This window comes from Pangasianodon hypophthalmus, chromosome 22, assembly GCF_027358585.1.
Source record: "Pangasianodon hypophthalmus isolate fPanHyp1 chromosome 22, fPanHyp1.pri, whole genome shotgun sequence".
Lineage (NCBI taxonomy): Eukaryota > Metazoa > Chordata > Actinopteri > Siluriformes > Pangasiidae > Pangasianodon > Pangasianodon hypophthalmus.
This window is the reverse complement of record NC_069731.1, coordinates 4,567,923-4,590,175: the sequence shown is the minus strand read 5'-3', so window position 1 is coordinate 4,590,175 and position 22,253 is coordinate 4,567,923. Positions and strand designations below refer to the sequence as shown.

The 22,253-nt window shown below is 37.3% G+C and overlaps 2 protein-coding genes across 5 annotated transcripts; both read right to left on the bottom strand.

The window, feature by feature from the left end:
- Window positions 1–4,875: 4,875 nt before the first annotated feature.
- On the bottom strand, window positions 4,876–8,142 carry hmgn2 (high mobility group nucleosomal binding domain 2). Of its 2 annotated transcripts, none has more exons than XM_026923895.3 (6): window positions 7,935–8,142; window positions 6,660–6,695; window positions 6,262–6,291; window positions 6,085–6,135; window positions 5,758–5,820; window positions 4,876–5,431 (listed from the first exon to the last, which is right to left on the bottom strand). In XM_026923895.3, exons 1-6 carry the CDS (start codon window positions 7,947–7,949, stop codon window positions 5,396–5,398), a joined length of 231 nt encoding a protein of 76 aa, XP_026779696.1. In that variant the 5' UTR covers window positions 7,950–8,142; the 3' UTR covers window positions 4,876–5,395. The 2 variants fall into 2 exon arrangements, with proteins under 2 accessions (XP_026779696.1, XP_026779695.1); XM_026923894.3 differs by having other exon boundaries at window positions 5,758–5,823; window positions 7,935–8,128.
- Window positions 8,143–9,703: 1,561 nt separating this feature from the next.
- dhdds (dehydrodolichyl diphosphate synthase) lies at window positions 9,704–21,818 on the bottom strand. 3 transcript variants are annotated; one of them, XM_053228065.1, is made up of 9 exons: window positions 21,746–21,818; window positions 20,173–20,235; window positions 19,659–19,775; window positions 17,959–18,101; window positions 17,736–17,852; window positions 16,602–16,703; window positions 14,794–14,908; window positions 12,590–12,697; window positions 9,704–11,612 (listed from the first exon to the last, which is right to left on the bottom strand). In XM_053228065.1, exons 2-9 carry the CDS (start codon window positions 20,233–20,235, stop codon window positions 11,370–11,372), a joined length of 1,008 nt encoding a protein of 335 aa, XP_053084040.1. In that variant the 5' UTR covers window positions 21,746–21,818; the 3' UTR covers window positions 9,704–11,369. The 3 variants fall into 3 exon arrangements, with proteins under 3 accessions (XP_053084040.1, XP_053084042.1, XP_053084041.1); XM_053228067.1 differs by having other exon boundaries at window positions 21,653–21,746; XM_053228066.1 differs by lacking the exon at window positions 21,746–21,818 and adding an exon at window positions 21,476–21,646.
- Between the last annotated feature and the right edge of the window lie 435 nt (window positions 21,819–22,253).

Below are 22,253 nucleotides of genomic sequence, written 5' to 3'. Positions count from 1 at the left end.
AATGGGTTTTGGGTAAATAGTGTATATTCTAAAATACAATTTAGTGTTTTAAATGCAGTTGGAAATGGAACAATGGATCTGAAAAGCATTTCATATCCAAAAAGATGTGGGCTTCTGTTGATTCTATATTTAAGAACTGGTGTGTTAAGTTCTTTTTTTTCTGAGAAAGTGACCCATATAAAAGTGCACTACACCTGAAAAGCTGCGTAGAGAGAATTGTACAGAGAATACCCTATAGCCAGGATACACACAAGAACAGGAACATTGAGTACTTTCTGAGACCCTCCCCTCCCCCCAGAGTCAAGTCCAAATGAATCAATTAAACAACAATCCACACACTAGTCTCTTTTCTTTTTGCTATTTTCTTCAACAGAAATGATGTGGAATTTGACTTTTTAATCATGTTTTTGCCAAGAAGTGCTCTCATCTCCACTCAGCATAATGCTTGCAAATTTTTTTTTGTATTTTGGCCAGCCTACATTTCTGGAACCCTTCTATAAAACTTCTTTTAAAAATAAATAAAAAAAAGTAAATTAAAAAAAAAAACAGATTAAGGTCCAGATGCATAAGCACACACTTTAAAATGCATATTTAAAAAATGCACAAGAAGTAGTTATAACTAAAATATGTTCACGCTATAATGTTTTCAAAAATTAAAGCATGCAAGATTAAAGAAAAAAAAAGAGCATGCATGCTTTAAATGGGCTAGTGATTGAAAAAAAAACTTTGGTTTTTAAACTCAGTAATCCAGTAATCAGGCAGTGCACGAGCGCGTCACAGTAATGCCTGTATGAATGAATGAAAACAAACTAAAGCTGTGTGTTATTAGTATTTATGACCTTTGGCCAGACTCCTGCACACAAATGTAGAGTTTAAGGCTTACCTGAAAGAGACGACGCTCCTGGGAGAAGACAGGCGAGAAGTGTAGACGTGTGTGTACGTGCGTGTGAACGTGTAGACGCTGAGAGCACACGCTGTTCAGGCTGCTGGTTAAATAGGAAAGCACCACTACAGCCTATAAGTGAGGGGGCGGAGCTACGGAGCACGCGCATACTTAATGAGCAGGATAATAACAGTGAGAAGGTTGCCAATACTTCTGCCCAAAACACTTTCATCTTCAACTTAGTAATCCTACCTGAGGCTTTTAAATACCTAAACAATAATAATAATAATAATAATAATAATAATAATAATAATAATAATAAGCTGTTTTTATGGGGAAAAAGCAACGGAGAAGTAAAAAGTGTTCCCACCAAATATTTGGTTTTCTTTTGTTTACTTGCTGAGGTGAAGCATTTATGTTTGCAGTTGGCCTTTATACATTTATATAAAGAAAGAAAAATACTATCCTTTACTGTGATGTTTTGCATACTGGAAGAAAAAGAAAGAAAGAAAGAAAGAAAGAAAGAAAATGTAAACCAAAAATTTCCTTTATTGTAATGAAAGAAAGAAAGAAAGAAAGAAACAAACAAACAGACAAGCAAACAAACAAACAAACAAAGAAAAAATACTATTCTTTACTGTGATGTTTTGCATACTGGAAGAAAAGAAAGAAAGAGTACTCATTTTATTCCTCTTTTTTTCAATTATTCTGTATATAGTGCCTTTATATCATCCTTAACTTAATTAAAATTTTTTGCACTAATTTTTTTCTTGATTATTTTAATCTATTAGAATTTTATTTTATTCTATTTTGTCTTTTTATTTTATTTCCTCTGTTTTTTGCAAAACCCTTCCTTTGTACTTGTTTTGGCAATACAAATGTACAATTATTTGTAATGCAAATAAAGCACGTGAAAACTGAAAGAAAGAAAGAAAGAAAAGTAAAGAAAAAATCCTTTATTGTATTAAATGAAAGAAGAAAGAAACAAACAACAAGCAAACAAACAAATACTATCCTTTACTGTGATGGTTTCCATACTGAAGAGAGAGAGAAAGAAAGAAAGAAAGAAAGAAGGAAAGAAAATGTTGCCAATAAATGTACTTCCAGGAGATGTCCAGTGGCATTTCCGAGGCAGTGCCCGTGGCAGGTTCTGGTCGTTTGTGCCAGAAGTTTGGTTCTCATTCACAATTTTCATTTCATATTTCAGTGCCTCTGGAATTTCAGTCTTTATAATTCAGTGTAATTTTCAGACCAGATCACTTTATATAAGAAAGGAGAACACAACTGTGCATCACTCTTTCATCTTCAGTCCATGCTTTATCCTGGTCAGGGTGGATCCGTGGTGGATCCGGAGCCTATCCCGGAACATGGGGTGTAAAGCTGGAACACACCCTGGTTCAGACTCCAGTCCACTGCAGTGCTAACTGTACGTGCTATAGGTAAAACAGTCTACAATAATGAACAACATGCTAATCGTTTTTACTTATCACAATCATCCATACAATTTGGGAACTGAACAGTTATCTCATATCATTTGGAACAAAAATACTTTTCTTTTTTGGCTCCTAACAGCTCTGTATGTGGAGTGAATCTCACCTGTTTTGAATAAGAACATCTACTAGATGAGTGAACAGAAAATGGACATTTTTACACTTGTCCCCTTCTCAAGCTATTCATAGACATGTTGTGTACCTGAGTTTAATTCATTTTTCACTCTTCTCCTTTTTCCTAATGTGTCTTGTAAAAGCCGGGTAGTGAAACCCTAATCTGACACACACACACACACATACACACACCATTATCTAATGCCTTTTCATTCTATAAATAATTACACAACCAGCATAGCTTGCGAGACTTTGCATTTTTTATAGAGACTGTTGCTATTCTTTTTTTAACTACCTTGACATACATTCTTTACAAGTTGTCCCTGATATACACTCCACCCTGTGCTGCATACCTATGTATACTGAGTGTAAACAGAGTAGAGTCCAGTGCTGGTCCTTTATGGTCCCTAAACACTGATTCTCAGTCAAAGATATCCAATGATATATTTCACCTTGATGGAAATGTTTAAGAGAAAGAATCCAATTCAAGCAGTTGAGCAGCCGATGGTCATACAGGTTCAGGAGCCTAACGTTGGCTCTCTGGCAGTTCTGGGATTTGAACCCACAACCTTCCATACATGAGTACAGGACCTTAACAGCTGAGCAACCTCTGAGAAAGCGAAGAGGCCCAGATCTTGAGCTTAAACATATATTTGGAGTTATAGTTAAGAGTAGTATCATCTAGGAGTCTCCTATCTAAATAGGAGGTTTTCCCATGAATAAACCATCACACAGAACCTGATTAGGATGTGAAAGCAGACAATACAAAAATTAAGCCTTTCAATACAAAATTAAGGTCTTTGGTGGAACACACTGTAAAGAAAAAAAATTGGGGCTAGGTTGTAGCTCCGAGGTTTGGCTTCAGTGTCATGATTGTGAGTTGGGACTGGCCATAAAGCCACTTTTTAACCATTGAGCAAGACTGCTTGACCCTCTAGGGGTTGTGCGTCAATTTTAGCAATTTACTTACCATCTACCTAAACAATAAATGTAAGCACAACAAATGTGAACATTGCTAACTAAGTGATTGCATACATATATACAATACATGAAGGTACGCAAAGTGTTTAGCTCGGATTGTCTTGTTGGCAGTTGCTTTCCCATAAACCCCATGGACTGAGCCTGCTAGAACATTCACATTCTGAGATGCCTTGCAACTACTGAGGACTTTTTTTTTTCTCCCCCTCTCAAATTGTATAAAATTTAATGTTATCCTGCCCTCTAGTGGTGCAATTTCAGAATGCAGCAAAGAACCTGGAGGCCTTTTTTTTGGTCTTTTTCTTGCTCTAACACACCCAACTGAACTTGTAAAAGCTTTAAAAATGAGCTGATGAATCACATAATGTGTATTACATTAGCATAGAAAAGTTCCCATAATGGAAGCAAGAATAGTTCAAATAGACTTCCTGTTTTTCAGACATGAGGGCTGTGCTAGCTAAACACTTAAAGGGAAAAAAAAAACTACCACGAATGACTTGCATATCAATATTTAAAATCAATATGTGATCTTCAGTTGTGGAAAAGATTTATTTTAGGATTAAACTCTGAATTGCCTTTTTCTGGTTTAAACCAAAAAAGTTTACAAGCTAGACATTTTCGCTTTTGGCTAATGTTTTCCTACATTACCCACAATGCTGCCTAATAGTATTATTTACTGTTAGTAATAGTATAATTCTAATAGCGGTGCCAGTGAGACCGATGCAGCGGCGCTTTAGTCCTTTAGTCTGTTCAGCTCTCTTACCTCCTGTAGACCCTGTTAAAACAGTTCAGCCTCCAAAGCTTCAACTTTCATGTTAATTCCATCAACACCATCCTGCTTGTCAACTAGTTGTAGTCTTAGGGACAAGGTCTTGATTTGAAGGCAGAATTCCATGTGTCCTTTATAGAGAAGGTCAAAGAATTCTGTTCTTCAAAAACAAGTTCCATAATACTGTGATAAATATGACCTGGTATTACAGATAGTTACAGCATACTGTATGTTTTTACATAACTGTAATACGCTGACCTGCAACTTTATCAGGTTTGCTGTGACTTAACCCCATGTGGTGCTCTACACAATGTCTTCAACCCTCCTCTACCCTTTAGCAATGAAAAAGGTACACCATACGTAGGACTACGATAGTCACACACATGCACACACACACACACACACGTCACTGCTTCATTCTGAGTGGTTGTAGCTGTACTTTTCCACTAATATAGTGATAACAGATGGGCTATACTCACTAATTGTAGAAATACAGTCTTCTATACAGCAAGTGGTCCTAATAACCTGGCAAATCAGTGTATTGAAATATTGTAAACTGATAAAGGTTGTGAAATGATCATGATATTAAAATAATAATGCATATACCAATACTTATATCATGAGAAGAATTGCAAAGCGTGCACATTTTTCTGAAATCTTTATTTTATTCAAAACCATTTAGAACAAGTGATTTTAGGAGTCACAAATCATCTTTCCAATATTGGTGTATATAACTTAGAATAAAAACAACATTTTTAACAGTTTGGAGACTTCATATTATGAATTTATCCATGGTTGACTTTCTGTTCAAAATTTAGTGATTGTTTTGTCTTAAATGCGTTAATAAACATAATGCAAGAATTAAAATACAGTATTTCTGTAAGCACACGAGAACAGTTTAAAACACACTATAGCTGCCTTATGAGAATGTTTGGTGTCTAAAATATAATTAAAAGACCCAGAAAACTGTCCAGGTGATTAAAACCAATTAAGCGAGGGCAAAATATTTTAGCAAGGGTGTGGGCGGCTTCATTAAAAATGGACATGAAGGCAAACAACAAACTATAAACGATATTCTTAATATAAAACTTGGTAAAAAATAGTTATTTCAAACTGTACAGTCACCAAGTACACAGAAGCATTAAACAATTGCTTGGCTTTTCATTTGGCGTCTGCTGCGGCTTCGGCTTTTTGCGCCTGAAAGAAAGAGAAAGGGAAAGGAATTATCACAGGCACTATTGCGAATGTTCACACTGTTAAAAATGCACCGTATGCTAAGGCTTAACTGCACAGAAAACTCTTCGGTATCCAGCTGGACTTGTGCTGAAGTTGTTTAAGTGAACACAACCTACACACTGCTCAGTTAGTAAAGCTTCATTTGCATGTCAAATGATAACTAGCCACGTTACCATTTTTGGCATCTTGGAATGGCGATTTAAAAAAAAGGCACCCTCTATCTGTAGAACATATACATAATTTGCGCAATAATGCTGTTTTAATTAAGTACAGTGTGTTTGACTCACCTGCTCTGCCTTGGCATCTCCATTCTCAGCAGGATTCGCGCCCTTCTTTCCTTTGGCTGCTTTCTGCTATTTCAGTTCATAGATATATCATCGTTATTATTATTATAAATAATGTAATATGTACCAATCATTCTTAATCTGCAATGTGGAGGCTTTATGTAATGAAGTGTAATAGCCATGTAATATACTATATTGTATAATACACTGTACAACAAGATAGGAGTGGTGTGTGTGTGTGTATTGCCTGTTGCTAATTTTTAAAATTCTCCCTCAGCACTTCATTGTGAAGGCACTAACCAAATGAGGTTCATTATTTTAAGGTTGTACCTTGGGGGCAGCTTTCTTAGGCTTGGGGGCTGGCTTGGGAGGAGCCGGTTTCTACAAATAATGAGGAGCAACAAATGAACAAACACAAATAAAAGACAGGAAAAATTTCAAAATAATCATATTCGGGGGAAAAAATAATGTTTAAAAATAATAAATAAATCAAACACAGTGACATACGGCAGAGAGTCTTGCAGAGCGCCTGGTTGGCTGCAAAAGAAAGAAAAAAAAGACACTTTACAATCATTTGCTTTTTAATAATCACTTAGATTGCTTTTTAAAACTTTCCAGAGATGTATTCTGTTTTCTTGGGATAAAAACGTGATATGTTTAAGAACGCAGAAACGTCTATGTACTTCCTTGGTTCTTTAATTCAATTTTTATCGGCACTTTTCTATTTTTCCCCCCCCAGAATTCTGTATGTAGTTATTGGATACAATATAGATTTTAGGATTCAGAAATGTACAAGAACATGACAAAAGAGAGATTAAAATAAACAAGTAAATAGGGAAAATTATTATTATCTTTTAAAAATCCTTATTTTGCATAATATATCAAATCTTTTACAAGAAACAAACCTCTTCCTTGGCTTTGGCAGCCTTGTCTCCATCAGCCTACAAAATCAACCAGAACAAAAGAACAAATATAATCTGCATGTACACATTTCAAACCATAAAGTAAGAACAAACAAACAAACAAAAACAAATAAACAAACAAACAAAAAAAACCTAGAGAGAGTTAAAATGATTTTAAATTTTATACAACAAGATACACGAACTGAAACAGCTTCATCTGTCTGAGCTATTCCTCCATTTTGTGTTTTTCTTTCTTTTTCATTTCTGAGCACTCTGCTTTCCCGCGCTTATTCAAATTCAAATCTGAGGGAGGGCGCGCGACGCTTCCTTTCAAACGAGTCCTGAGTGCGCGCGCCTAATAAAACTTAGCGCGCACACACACAGACACACACAAAAGTCTTCCGCGTGACGTTTAAAATTTAAATCTGTACATTTATAACGGTCGTAATTTGGCGGGAATATTTTCCTCAATATTCAGAATGATAGTCACTACGCTGATATACCAAACTATTTTTATTTTTTTATTTATTTCTTTTAAATATGCATAAACAAATCAGGGATTAGCTTGTTTTTTTTCCCTCTTGACAGGTGTTCAGTATGGAAGTATCTTTCACATTTCAACGACAAATTTACATTTTTAATAATTTTTTTTTTTTTCGAAATAAAGTCCCACAAAGCACCTCGTATTAATCACTGTGAACATTAGTTAGCTTTGGGGGAAAAAAAAAAAAAATCCAACTAGGGAACCAAACAAGTCCAACACCTCACAACTTTAACTGTTAGATACCGAATAATCTAACTCCCGTTATTTATTTGATTATTTATTACTGTGTATTGGGTTAATTGTATACTAATGATATTTATTTATCTAATAAAACCTGTCAGCTGAATAAACTGACAGTTGACGTTGCCTCCTTTCTTGGAGAGAAGCTAAATACCACAAAGCATTTCTTCAAACGCCATAACAAATATTATTCACACTTTTAAATATTCTTTTATTCCCACCACAATACATTAGTTTCGTTTATAATAATTTTTAGTGTTAGGGCACGTTTTAAAATTATTAAAAGCACAAAAAATCGACATAATGAAGCTGTTTTCATTCCCCCTCCTCACACACAAGCCTGAAGCGTGTAAAGCGACCAGCAGTGACAGCTTTGTCTGGAAAGGGTTTTACAGCTAACAGCTAAATGGATCTTAAGCTAATGAACTTACATTAAAATAGTATTCGTTTACTTTAATTTAAATATGCACATAATGTCGTGGAAAAGGTCTTACCTTTCTTTTAGGCATCCTGGTTTTTAAAAAGGCAGAGAAAAAAATCAGAAAAAAATCAGGTTTTTTTGTGGAGGTAAGGGTTCAGACGCAGGACACCGTCGTGCTCTCCTTACAGTGTGCTAAATACAATAACGGCTGTGTATGTTTATTTAGTTTTTTATATTGAAATATTAAGATAGGAAACCGGTTTAAACCAGATTTTACATTTCGAACTCAGCCATTGGCTGCAGTCGTGGTCACGTGCCCTGGGTAGTGCTTAGGTTTTAAAGAGACATGCGCAAAGAAAATAAAGCAGGAAGGATGGATTAAACGGGAGGGGCGCTGTGTCTGTTTGTGTCGCTTTGACACCGAAATAGAAATATACTACATCGTCAAAAGTTTGTGGACACCTTACCATCACACCCAAATGTGCTTTTTGAACATCCCACTCCAGATTTAGTCCCTCTTTGCGGTTATAATAACCTCCACTCTTCTGGGAAGGCTTTCCACTAGATTTGGGAGCGTGGCTGTGGGGATTTGTGTTCACTCAGCTACAAGAGCATTAGTGAGGTCAGGCACTGATGTTGGGTGAGGAGGTCTGGGGTTCAGTCGGCGTTCCAACTGATAAAGGTGTTCGTCGGGGTTGAGGTCAGGGCTCTGTGCAGGCCACTTGAGTTCTTCCACTCCAACCTTCGTACACCATGTCTTCATGGAGCTGGCTTTGTGCACAGGGGCATTGTCATGCTGGAACAGGTTTGGGTCTCTTAGTTCCAGTGAAGGGAAATTGGGAATAAAGCTACAGCATACAAAGACATCCTATATGACTATGTGCTTCCATCTCAGCAGTTTGGGGAAGAAGCACATATGGCTGTGATGGTCAGGTGATAACAGGAACTGACATGTCTATAAACGGTTAAGCACAATGTGTTTTTCATTAATAAACTAAATAGATTTTAGTATTTGGCACATTGCTGTGGTGTAAGAGGAATAAAACACTTTGGGACATGCTCTTACAGGAAAATAATCCGCCTTGATTATATTATTCAAAATTCTTTTGGTTCAAATCAAGCTGCAACACACCACCCCGTCATGGATTATTTTCCTATCACAGCGTGCTCCCAAGTGTTTTTTTCCTTATATGTTCTAAATACAGCTGTTAGTTTTGTCACTATTCTTTTTAAAACATGAGCCAATTGAGCAGGCTTTGTGACTGAAGCTCCTTCTCTCCAACTCCAATAAGTCACTTAGATCTTTTCCGTTTGTCATCTTGATCCAGAGTTGAGGTCAACTATCACCTTTATGCTATGACGAAACATGTTTACACCAACTAGGGAAGATTCATTTTGGAAGAATGGATTTCGTCTTTCCAATACAGTTCCAGTGAATCAATGCCAGGGCACAGTGAAGCTGTTTGTAGGCCCGGGCCTGCCTTAAACCTTATGTCACTTATCTGTATATATGAAAGTAAAAGTCCCAGTAGAATCCCAGTAGTTCAATCCTGAATTGAACACAACCGCAATGCAAATGTGAAGACAGTTATGTTCACTAGGACTGCAAAACTTTCCTTTCCTGTCATGGCTCAGTTCACATTCCTTGTGGAAAAACTCAGACCATTTAAAGATATTTCCAGATTGTTGCATAAACTTTCTAGACTTTATTGCTGGTTTTCTTGTAAACATATTTGACAGAATTTTTCAAATATCTATACTTTTTGAGTGCTTTTTTTTTTTTTTTATTCTTTTCCAAATTTTTCAGAACCTAGTGAAATAAATAAAAAAAAAGGCATCAAATTAAATTTTTTAAAATCTTTTATTTAGTAAGACATTTGCTATAAATACACATGTGGTCACAGTAATCTCAAGCAGTCCAGAGTCTTCATCACTTTGAGGAAGTGGCAGCACTGGTTTTGCTTAGAAAAATCACTAATGGTGTAACCATGGTGTACAGAGAACTTGGTCAATAGCTGTTTCTCAAATCGCAAATATATACTATGTAATAATCTAAAAGATTAGCTCATAGATCATACTTTTTAAGTGGGCTCATGAAAGGTGCGTTAAATTCAAATATTCAAGTTGACTAGGTAACTGAATCAACATTATTTTTCATTTTAATGTTTAAAAGTGTTTCTAGATCTGTAAAAATCATGTCATTTCAACTGTACTACAGAAAAACTGATTTGCAATAATGCCATGCAGTGGATCTGACTAGCTTCTTCATTTCAGGCTTCTGTTTGAATGTTCTGTCCTGGAAAATCTACCTTCCCCCCAGTCAGAAAACAGCTTTTGACTTTTGTCCATTTTTCTTTTTCTTCTTTGGTTTTTCACCCCATCTTTTTCATAATTTGGTAATTTGCCAGATATCTATCAACCAGGGACTGCGAAAGATAACACATACTTCCTCTTACACATGTGAAACCACTGCATCTTTTCAAACTGCTGCTCATGCTGCATCACAGGGCAGTGGAACACATTCGGACGAAAGTGCCATCTGTCCTCTTCTGCATGCTAGAGCTCACAGACGCCTACAATTGGCTCGCGTCGCTCTGATTGACAGCTGAGAGATAGTAAGCCATCCCTCCCAACCATGACCAATTAAGCACTCTTGGACGCCCAACCATGCCCATGTTTCTTGAAAGGCAGTTCAAGAGTTTTATGTAATCTCTAAAAGTTATATCTCTAAGAGTTATATTAATCTCAACACAGGGATGAAGTGGGTTGGGGGGCAAAGAAAAGGCTTGTCAAGGGTTTTTTCCCCCCACAGAAATTACAGAATGTTCTTCTAGCAGTTTTGAGACAAAGACAAAAGCTGCACCATCGATGAAGAGCGGTCATTTGTGGCCATGTTGTTATCATGGTGCTGCGAGTCCTTCTCCTTCTGTGGTGCATGATGGGATAGGTCATGCAAAAGAAAATTGCTGCACACTACAAATACACTACATTATCCATTTTTTTAAAACCTGTACTACATTTTGTTCATATTCCTCAGCTTAAACAACCTGGACGGTTATGATAATTAAAAATAATCTAGAATAGTATGTTCTAGTCTGTGATTTGAGAGACAGCTCAAGAATGACATTTTAGAGCTACACATTTGGTAATGCACACACCTCAAAGACGTTGAAATAGACGTTGAAATAGTTTCACGTATCTAGTGTTGACAACCATCTTTGAGACAACTATAAATAGCTCATTTCCCCATAAAACGGGGTACACCACCCTGATCATCGAAACTATATACAAATTAGTAAATATAAAAATCTTTTCATGCTCTTGGCTTTAGAACCACGTCCACAGGCAGCCATGTTGTATCCAGCACCACAGCCCTACACAGTGCTTCCCTGATCTGACATAACCGATTAAACTCATTAAGGGGTTCGTAATTAGCCCGCAAACTGAATCAGACGTGTTGGAAGCAGTTAAAGCGCTCTAGGACTGGATCATTTTTAACAACAGAAGCTTAAGCAACAGCAGTTGGGCTGCTCATATGCTCGAAGAAAGTGTCTCTTTTCTGCTGAAGGGCGCTGAGGAAGCGACTCACTCTTTCCTCTCGGTTGGCCGTGTAGCTCAGCAGTGCTGCATGACGGGAGCGGGCATCCATGGGCTTGCCATTTCCACCCTGCTGAAGAAGTTCGGCTACACACAAGCGATCCGACTCCAGCTGCTGCGCCGCTTCCGCCTCTCTGCGCAGCTCCTGCGCTTTCTATAACAACATAATACCATACATACATCTAGTGGCCACTTTTGGTTGAGTGAAAGAGCTCTCAAAATCATTCATAAATACATGCCCAAATTTTTATATATTTACTTCACACAACATCCTTAAGCCACAAAATTTCATTTTCAAATAGCTAATCCATATTTAGACACCTAAGTACCAAATGGAATCACATGATCATTTCCAGCTGTGGTAAAACGCCACCTTTGAATTTTGGGAGGAGGAGCCTAGGAGGTGGAATGATATCAAACTGTGCTAAGAAAGTAATATGATTCTTGTGGTCTAATATGGCTGTCCCTATAATGTTACAGAGTTCATGTACACTATGAGATTTGGTTTATTTTATTATAAATTACAGAAAGTCCCAATGACATTAAGTGAAACGTTAACAGATGTGCCAACATTGCTAACAAGGAAAGAAAAAAAAAAAAAAAAAACAGAATTTTACCACAAGAAGAACGTTGGTGGGTGAGACGGCCCCATGCTAACAGCATAAACAATAAATAGCCACTTGTGTGAAAGTAACTACTACAAGAAGCAAATGCAGGCCTTTCACTTCCTGCATCCTTTCAGTTTCAATGAATTGGCTTTACTGTAGGGTGAATTTTATATGTGCTTCGTCTGATTGCTGCTTCTGCTCAAAAAGCAGAAGAGTGTATTTTTCAGGTGTCTCCTCTACTGCCATAGTAAGGGGTCAAAAATCGTAAATGCTACAGCTAAATTGTAGATGTTAACAGCTCTTTATTAACCCTGGCCAACCAATAGATCTGTCCCTATTTAAAAATATGAGTATTCTTTGTAATTTTTTAAAAAACTTTTAATTATTTCGGTCTCATATTATGCTTTCAGTCTATAAAGTTTCGTAAAAGCCAGCAAACGCTTGCCCTTTGGGTGCGTTTAAAATAATATGTTGCATTTTTCAACCTCTCCTAAGTTTCGAATGTTACAGGCTGTTGTCTTACCTGGATAGAGCGATAATTCAGCTGGTACTGTAAAACCGCCTCGCAGAGGTTCCAGAAGGAGTATTCTGGCCACAGGATGGACTGGAACACTATGCAAGAGTGGGACGTCTGTGGGGCAAGGCAAAAAATAAATAAATAAATAAATAAATAAATAAAAAGACACAAGAGTGTAACTTCTTCCCTCAGTACAATTAGTGTCAGCTATTTTAATGATACAAAGATACATAGATGCATGTCAGCTACATCAGCATGACTGAAGTGTCACAGAACTGATAGTGGATAAAATTGTTGAGCAATTAAATATCTTTATAACACAGCACTGTAGAATAATCAATTCTGATTGGTCAGGAGATGAATTTTATCTAACAGCAGCTTTGACAGTAATTCTGGCTGCAAGGTTTATATTAGCATGCTCATTTTAAAATGCAGACACAAGTGTATATTATAAACTGTGAGATTATGTTTATTTCACATTTTTGGAAGGAGTCTCCAGTGTCAGTGCTTTGTAACAGTCAGAAGCAAAGCTGTAAGTTTTCTGGCACAGTTGGACATGTTGTGGTTTCTCCATAACATGGCAAACTGCATTTTTTTTTGTCTTATGAACTTTAAGAGGGACAGACAAAAGAGAGGCTGGTGACAGAACAACTGTTTATACACTATATGGCCAAAAGTATGTGGACACCTATCTATCACAGCCATATGTGCTTCTTCCCCAAACTGTTGCCACAAAGTTATAAGCACACAATTGTACAGGATGTCTTTGCATGCTGTAGCATTAAGTTTTCCCTTCACTGGAACTAAGGGGCCCAAACCTGTTCCAGAATGACAGTGCTTCTGTGCACAAAGCGAGCTCCATGAAGACATGGTGTTAAGTTTGGAGTGGAAGAACTCGAGTGTCCTGCACAGAGCCCTGACCTCGACCCCAATGAAAACAGTTTGGGACGAACTGGAACACAGACTGCACCCCAGACCTCCTCACCCAACATCAGTGCCTGACCTCACTAATGCTCTTGTAGCTGAGTGAACACAAATCCCCACAGGCACGCTCCAAAATCTAGTGGAAAGTGAAGAGTGGAGGTTATTATAACCGCAAAGGGGGACTAAATCAGGAATAGGATATTCAGCATCTGGTTGTGATCGTCAGATGTCCACAAACTTATAGTGTAGCGATAACAGGGTAAAAAGGATGTGTCATTCTTTATTTAACAAATAATTAATTAATGTTATCAAACTGCTGTGGTATAAGCAGAATAAAACACTTGGGTATGTGCTGTTATTGGAAAATAATCAACTTTAGAGTGATAATAGAAACGCCATTTCATGGCAGGCTGCATCACACCAACCTGTCTTTCATAATTTTCCTATATATGGGAAAAAAACAAAAAACAAAACAAAACAAAACAAAAAAAAAAAACACCCCAAGTGTTTTATTCCTTACTTATCATCTAACAATAGCACATGGCAGCTGGATATCTGAAAGAGCACAATAAAGACAGGGTTTAAAAAAATGAAGTCCTACCATCCTAACACTCATTGGCAGTCACCACATCGCTTTGCTTCTCATTTGCATAAAGTTAAATTCAGTACAACTTTAGTGCGTCTCTTAGGCTGCCCACTTCACTTCACCAACGGCTGCTCTACTTCAGCAGCTCGCACTAACAATAATAACTTTTGACAATGACAATTATAACTATTATTATAAGATTATGTTATTACCTGTGTGATCCTGTACCTGTAGGGTTTTGTCAAACTATCGACCTTTATCGCACTCTACAAGAACATTTTTACATCCTAACCAACATAATATGCTTGTTAAAACTGGAGTATGAACTGTGTCTGCATGATGTTGGCAAATAGATTGGTTGAGAGAATTTGGATTTGAGTGCAGGGGACGTAAATCTGAAATCTCAATTAGGGTTAACATTGGTCTCATAGGCAAAATAACCAGTGCAAAGCCTGAATAACTGACGTTCCAATGTCTGCATGTACTCTGCAGAATTTCTGTCAGAACAAGAAGTTGCTGAAATGAACCTCAGGAACCTCTCCAGAAGTACAGAAATTGTAAAGTGGGTGGGGCTAATCTCGGGTAAAGCAAGTGTAAGTTACATCCCGCAGCATTCCATGCAGGATTGATAGAATTTCCAGAAAAGCTTAAAAGGTTTAATGATCAGGAAGTTCAGTTTGGGCACTCCGGGCTTCCGTACCTGCCAGAGCAGGAAGTCGCTGAGGCGCACCTCTCCAGAAGTGCGAATCAGGAGATCAGGGTTGGGAGAGCTGCTGGTGTACAGGCACTGACTCAAGAGCGCTTCTGATACGTCACTAGCAAAAACACACATGACAGCAAAATTAACTGAAAGCGAATTTAGAGTATGCATGCACATATACTGCTTTCCATTTTCATACTCATTTTAGCACAATATAGGGAATTGACATCACTTGATGCACCATTTCTGTTGTAAAACCATCTTTTCGTGAGCAGATATTCCAAACTGTGTTTTTAGCTGCTTAGACGCTTAGAGGGAACTCATAACTCAGAAAATCGGTGTAATTAAACATGCCACCTGATCTAATTATAAGTGCCATGTTACCTGCTTTTACAATATTATTTTTCCAGTCTTATACTTTATGCGTGGATTGAGTGCTTATTCTTTTTGAGTGTATAAAAATTATACACTTAATTAAAAAAAAAAAAAAAAAGAAGGATTCTGGACTTATAGTGCAAAAGAAAGTTAGGTGTGTGAAGTAAAATTAATTTGAGAGCTATTACATTTCCTCAGGCTTTAATTTGGTGAACAGTCACACAGCAGGTGAATGAATATAAAAGTCAGTTACAGAAAGTAATGAAGGAGCTGATGGTGCGGCGATTGAGATCTGTGTTCTGTCCTATATGATATATGATTAATGCAGTAACTACAGCTTTCAGCATGTCTATGGACATATAAATAACTATAAAAGAGAGAGACAGAGAGGCAGAGAGCTACAGGGAATAAAGAGATAGAGAGATAGATAGAGAAAGAGACAGAGAGAGGGAGGGAGGGGGAGAGACAGATAGAGGGAGGGAAGGTGGGAGAGGCAGAGAGCTACAAGGAAAGAGGACGAGAGAGAGAGAGCAAGATAGAGAGACAGGTAGAATGCTACAGAGAAAGAGACAGTGAATGAGCAAGAGAAAGCTAAAGATGCAAGAATGAGGAAGTGATAGAGTACAAGAGAAAAGCAGCAAGAGATGATGGAGGTAAAGGGAAAGAGAGAGAGAGGGAGAGAGAGAGAGAGAGAGAGAGAGAGAGAGAGAGAGAGAAGAGATGAAGAGCTATAGGGAAATGGAAAGGGAAAGAAAGAGAGAGAGAGGGATACAGAGAGAGAGGCTGAGATCTACAGTGAGGGAGAGAGAGGTGAAGAGCTAGAGAGAGAGAGAGTGAGATCTACAGTGAGGGGGAGAGAGGTGAAGAGCTACAGGAAAAGGGCGGGGTAGAGGGAGAAAGAGCGAGAGAGAGAGAGACAGAGAGAGAGAGAAAGAGAAAGAGAGAGATCTACAGTGAGCGAGAGAGAGAGAGAGGTGAAGAGCTACAGGAAAAGGGAGGGGGGGAGGGAGAGAGAGAGCAGAATGTGTTACTGCTGAAACTTGAGACTTTTGGTGTCTGTCACTTCATACTGCTCCTTTTTTTTCCTTCACGCAGGAAAACTAAAATTACATTCCACTGTCTATTTTTGACCCTGAATTTGAAAAGTTACAGCAGTTGGATTATTGGCGCAAGTAACTCAGATAAAGATGGTTAGCCATCTTGTGTTGATGCTTTATAACGGTCCATAAATCAAGAGGCATAGCATCTCACTGTGCCGTGACATCACCTTCCCAAACACATACAACACAGTAATACAAAAGTAGTACAAAATGACTGAGTATCACTAGAATTATTGTGATTTATCAGAAATAAGGAAGACGATTGTCCTTAAGCTTCAGTACATGTCTTATTCATACAGGACTGCAACAAGGATCTTTGGAGGGGGGAATTACCTGGACTTGATGAGGCCCTGCTCGGCTCCCCAAGCCATCTCTCTGACTGCGTTTGCGATTTCATATCTTGAGGTATACGCAAAGCAAACATTCAAAAAACACCTATCAGAAGAGATGGATAAAAAAGGGATGGTTATGTCAAGAAAGAATTTCGCATCATTTTCCATTACTCATGGTTCCCACATAATGAAGGCATGTTTGGGGTCCAACGATTGCTTGTTTAGCTTTACACTGGAGCTTAGAGGCTAAAGGAATAGATGTCTATCTCAACCAATCTCTTTTACGTAAATATATCATCCAGGAGTTTTAAGAAAGCAAGTTTGAAAATTTAAGAATATATTAAAATTCTGTCAAACTCTACGCTTATTTTGCCTACGTTACAATATTCAATAACACTGCTAACAAGAAAACCCTGCTAACGAGTCATATGCAGAAAAAAACAAACAAACTAGCATATAATTGGTGGATGAGATGGCAATGACAAGAAATCAATGGCAAGAAAACACTGAGACAAAATGTTGGTATGAGCGCTACTAATAATAATAATAATCAGCTCTTCCTTTTTTTTTTTCTTCACTGACCAAAGAGACCAGAGGCTGAGGCTTGTGGATTCACAAGTAAAATTTCCGCTAGATAACGTTGGCATGAAATGAAGCAGATGCAGCTTTCAAGTTCCTTGTCCTTTCCCCTTCAGTGAATTAGCATCTCCCCTGGGTGAATTTTATTTATATTTGTACGAAAGAGAAAAAAAATGTAGTTTTCAGCTGTCTCCTGTATTGCCATAGCAGGAGGTCAAACACTACGACTAAAATGTAGATGTCCTAAACAAGACGTCTTGTTTAGGAAAATATTTGTAAAAGATTTTAGGTGAGATAGACTTCCATTATATTTAACACTTCAGAACAATGTAAAGTAGTATATTTCACACTTCAGAACAATGTAAAGTAGTATATTTCAGACAACAAACATGTTCACTGTTGGACTACTTTGAGGAGCAAATTTAGTAAAATATGACTTCTCATTGTCCCCAACAGATTTTTTTTTTTCCATTGACCACTTCCCATACTACTGAATAAAAACATCAGGTACTGATGATCTCAGCTAACTGTCTCTTATTAACAGTTATGTTCTTACTTGTTGTGTGCTTTAGTCGAAACCACGGCTTTGGCAATGAGCCGCTGGAGATCTTCAGGCAGTAAGTTGAGGTCTCCCAACACCCGAATACACACACCGTGCTTCTCAAGGTTCTCTCTAGAATTAAAACAAAAGACCACACAAACACACAAACGGAGTCTTGATGATGTTCACATGTATGACCAGTATTTACTAAACACTATGTCCATTCTGCCAGACTCACTGCTCTTCAAGCAGCCGGAGGAACTTCTCTTTGGCCAGCTCCATCAGGCCGTCCACTTCCTCTTTGGAACGTTTGAAGTTCTCTATGCTGAAGGCATACACCGTTACCTCGTGGATGCCCAGGTTTAGGCACCAGTGAAGCGTCTGAGGAAAGGGAACATAGAATATATAAAGAAAATGTAGATTTGTTCCTTCTTGCTGCTGTAATCATAAAGACACTCCTTTTGCTCATCCCAGGACTCATTCACAATCTGCTCAATCTGAAGATCCTTTCAGCACACTTACTGTACACTACATTACTGTAATGATTTATCATCACACTATCTGGAGTCACCCAGAAGACGATGGCTTCCATTTTGAGTCTCAATGATTTTTTACCCCCTCGTGTTGTCTCAAGCAAGTTTTTCCTTGCTACTAACAACATGTCTCTCTGACATGTTCATTAGAGATCTGAATGTAGATCTACATCGTTGTGTATTTAATTTAAAGAGCACAATGTGGTATTATTACGTAAAAAAAAAAAGAAAAAAGAAAAAGTTTGGCATTATATACTGTACGTAGTAATTTATTTAATATTCTAATAATACTTGTTAATAAATAATAGTTGCCCTATACTGATTATATTACATATGAAAGTTGGAAAATTCACAGTATATTAATCATCATCACAATTGTTAGCTTTCTCAGTGAATTAAATATAACGTAATGTGACATACCATGACTTTAATACCTAATCTAAGTGTAGAATATTGCAGTGGGGTATATATGTGTTTTTTTTTTTTACATATATTGGGGTATATATGTGTTTTATTTTTATATGTGTTTATTATCACTAAAAGATTTGCACTCAAATGTGATCAAAGGAGCAGTTTGATTATATTTGTACAAATTAAAGGTAAAACTGTTTTCGGTGAATTTAAAATGATGAAAAAAATAATAAAATGCTAAACATGCCATATTCTTCCTAGAGTTTAAGAATTGCAATTTTTATTATTGAGCAACAAATAATCACGATTATCATTTTAGACGTCGTTCTGCAGCCAAACATCTCCATGTCATGTGGTATTTTGGCGGAAAATGTTTTTTTTTTTTTTTTTTTTTTTTTTTAAAGTTCTCACACCCAAGCTGAGAGGTGTCAAACGTCCCAAAAATGTAGCCACACCCACTTTCTTTTATTTTGTGAAAAACACTCAGATAAGAGGATTCCCAAAAAAAAAAGAAGCCCAACAACAATGCAAATGCGCTCTCTACCGATTAATGACATGAATCCGTAATCGTAACCACTTTGTGAAAATGTGCGTCCCTCGTTTCTGACCAGCAGCTCTGGTAAAGAAGGAAATTGACATCATGCTTGACAGCAGATTCTAGTAACCAAACCATCCCTGCCCAAACCACTCCATCTTAAAGTTGTACACAAGTAATAAAACACATGGGGTGTGCTGTTTTAGGAAACTAATCAACACTGGAGTGGTGTGATACTGCTCAGTGTGAAGCAGAGTTAATTTTACCACCCTGAAGCTGATTATTTTCCAATAACAGCACATCCTGAAGTGTTTTAGTCCTCTTATAGGACAGCAATTTGCCAACACTAACATGTTTTTATTTATTAATAAATGTACTTTTTAATCGATTTATAGTTACATGTAGAAGAGGTTCTATAAAAACTTTATCTACTGCATGACTCGGTGGAAATGAACTCACTTCAGCCAGCTTGTCGAAGCCCTGAGTGTGGCCCTCCTGTCTTTCCACGTGTCTCTTGCGTGCATAACGTCTGTTCCCGTCCATAATGAAGGCCACGTGTCTGGGCATCGGTCCTGCCTGCGGACAAGTAAGTGCAGTCAAGGCAAACAGGCGAGAGAAACGAATGTTAAAAATGGATCTTATTTTGTTCAGGGAATAAAAACGTGATGCATATTGACCAATAGAAGGGCTAAATGTTTGATTTATATGTTTATACATTTATATGTTCGTATGCTTTTTGGAACGTTGCAATAAAACACAAATAAGAAAAAAACAGCAGAATTTAAGCAATATATTTGAACAAAACAAAACAAAAAATTGTCAACGCATCGTTTAGAAGCCAGTAGAGTCGACTCTTACAGGTGAGGTGAGCCGAGTGCACTGACTGACTAAAAAGAGTCATAATTCCCATTACACGACCAGAAGCTGAAGGCGAATACAAGAAAATAAAAAAATAAATAAATAAATAAATCACCTTTAAGATGTTGGCAGAGAGCCTTTCAAGAAGGCTTAGTTTTCCTTCCCGGATCCAAGACATCTGAGTGCAAGAAATGGGTATAAATAAGAGCATTAATATGAAATGAAAAGCATTTTAACCTGATTGATACAACCCCAACAAACACACAACTTTTCCCCAAACGTTAGCATTTGGTTTCCGCTTGGTAATTTTTTTGGGTACCATTTCATAACATTCTGGGAATGTTCTGTTTTGGTTAACAAAGTCATCAGTGTACAGGGAACTTTTTAACTTCCCAAGAAGATCAACTAATTTAAAGGTTACCAGAACTTTAGGGGAAGGTTCTCTAGACCATTGTGGGTCGGTGCAAAGTTCCTGAGAGATTTGAGTTAAAGGTTGCCAGAACATTAGGGGAATGTTTTCCAACCCATCTCATGTTAGTGCAAGATTCCCTAGAGATTCAAATTATTTAAAGGTTACCAGAATGTTAATGGAACTATATCCAAAAATCCCAGTATAATGCAGTGTTCCTGAGAGATTCAAATAAGATTGCGTGAATGTTAGGGGAACGTTCTGCAAACCATTGCAGGTTAGGTCAAGGTTCGTGAGAGGTTAGAATAATTTAAAGGTTCCGATAATGTTAGGGGAACGTTATCTGAACCATCTCTGGTTAGTTCAACATTCCCAGTGAGATGGTTAAATGATCTTTCCAGAACATTAGGAGAAGATTCTCCAAACCATCCTTGTTTACTGCAAAGTTATGTAAATGTTATGGGAACGTTATGGGAACGTTAAGGGAACGTTCTCCAAACCATCTCTGGTTATTTCAAGGTTTCTGAGAAGTTAGAATTATTTAAAAGAATGTTAGCGAACATTATCTGAACCATCTCTGGTTAGTCCAACGTTCCCGGTGAGATGGTTAAATGATCTCCGAACCATCCTGCGTTATCGCAAAGTTATGTAAATGTTATGGGAACATTAGGGGAACGTTCTCTGTAACATATTTACACTATATTTCCTTAAAGAAAATGTTCCTGGAAAACCAAACAGAAACTAAAAAAAGGTCTGCTCTCAGAAAGTTTCAGGAACCAAAAACAAACATTCCCAGAACATTCTGGTAAGCAGTAAATGTTGTCTGGGACAACTGATCAGTTTTTCAGGCTACTTCCCGAATCACTTCCTATAGAACTAACACTGCAGCACACACTGCACTGGAATGCAAGCTTTCCCCCTTACTTACACACACACACACACACACACACACACACACACACACACACACACACACACACACACACACACACAGCCTTAACAATAATACCTTAAAAAACTTAGCAGAAGGCACAGTTTGTTCAGCATGGAGAAGCTGATCATTCACTAACAGACATGTCCCAGTGAGCTGAATGGCTCAAGAGGCCAGAAAGGTCTGTGTGACACCCGACACCAGGAAACATTTTAACAAGCGACAGTGTGACAAGGTGTCGAAATAAAAACGCACACTTTCATTCAAACAAACCCGAACCGCTTCATGTTTCCCTCTTCAAACTCCCAGCCATTTTAAACCAAATAGCAAAAGCTCCAACTCACTAACCTGGCTGTAGGGTGACGTCAGCTTCGGCGCTGAAAGGAAGTGACGTTACCGGAAACACGAGTGCTTTCAAAGCTGCACGAATTCAGAAACAGAAACAAAATATAATATATTGTAATAACTATAATAAATGTGATTAAATAGTTAATAAATGTCCTGAAATATGCACAATTTGTTTTATTTGCTTTATGTTGCGGAGGTAGAAATAAATAAATGATTTCTTTATTTTTATTTTTTTTTAATATTTTTAATTTAATTTTAGTGTTTTATTTATTGTATTTTTTGCGTGAGTTTATTATTTCTTCATATTTCAATAATATGCATTAATATCATATTTCAGGATATTTAATAAATATCCTGAAATATGCACATTTTGGTTTTATTTGCTTTATGTTGACGCAGAGGTAGAAATAAATTACCTGATTTATAAATTTTTTTATTTATTGTATTTTTTGTAGTTTTTTCTGTGATAGATTATGATTTTTGCATATTTCATCAAAGCCGAAAAATA

Coding starts and splice junctions, on each gene's coding strand:
- dhdds (XM_053228065.1), bottom strand. CDS start 20,235: ATGTCTTGGATCCGGGAAGGAAAACTAAGCCTTCTTGAAAGGCTCTCT. Junction 17,853..17,958: donor CTCCGGCTGCTTGAAGAGCA/GTGAGTCTGGCA, acceptor TTTTAATTCTAG/AGAGAACCTTGAGAAGCACG. Junction 11,613..12,589: donor TGAATTATCGCTCTATCCAG/GTAAGACAACAG, acceptor ATGTTGTTATAG/AAAGCGCAGGAGCTGCGCAG.
- hmgn2 (XM_026923894.3), bottom strand. Junction 5,824..6,084: donor CTAAGAAAGCTGCCCCCAAG/GTACAACCTTAA, acceptor GAACTGAAATAG/CAGAAAGCAGCCAAAGGAAA. Junction 5,432..5,757: donor GAGATGCCAAGGCAGAGCAG/GTGAGTCAAACA, acceptor TCTTTCTTTCAG/GCGCAAAAAGCCGAAGCCGC.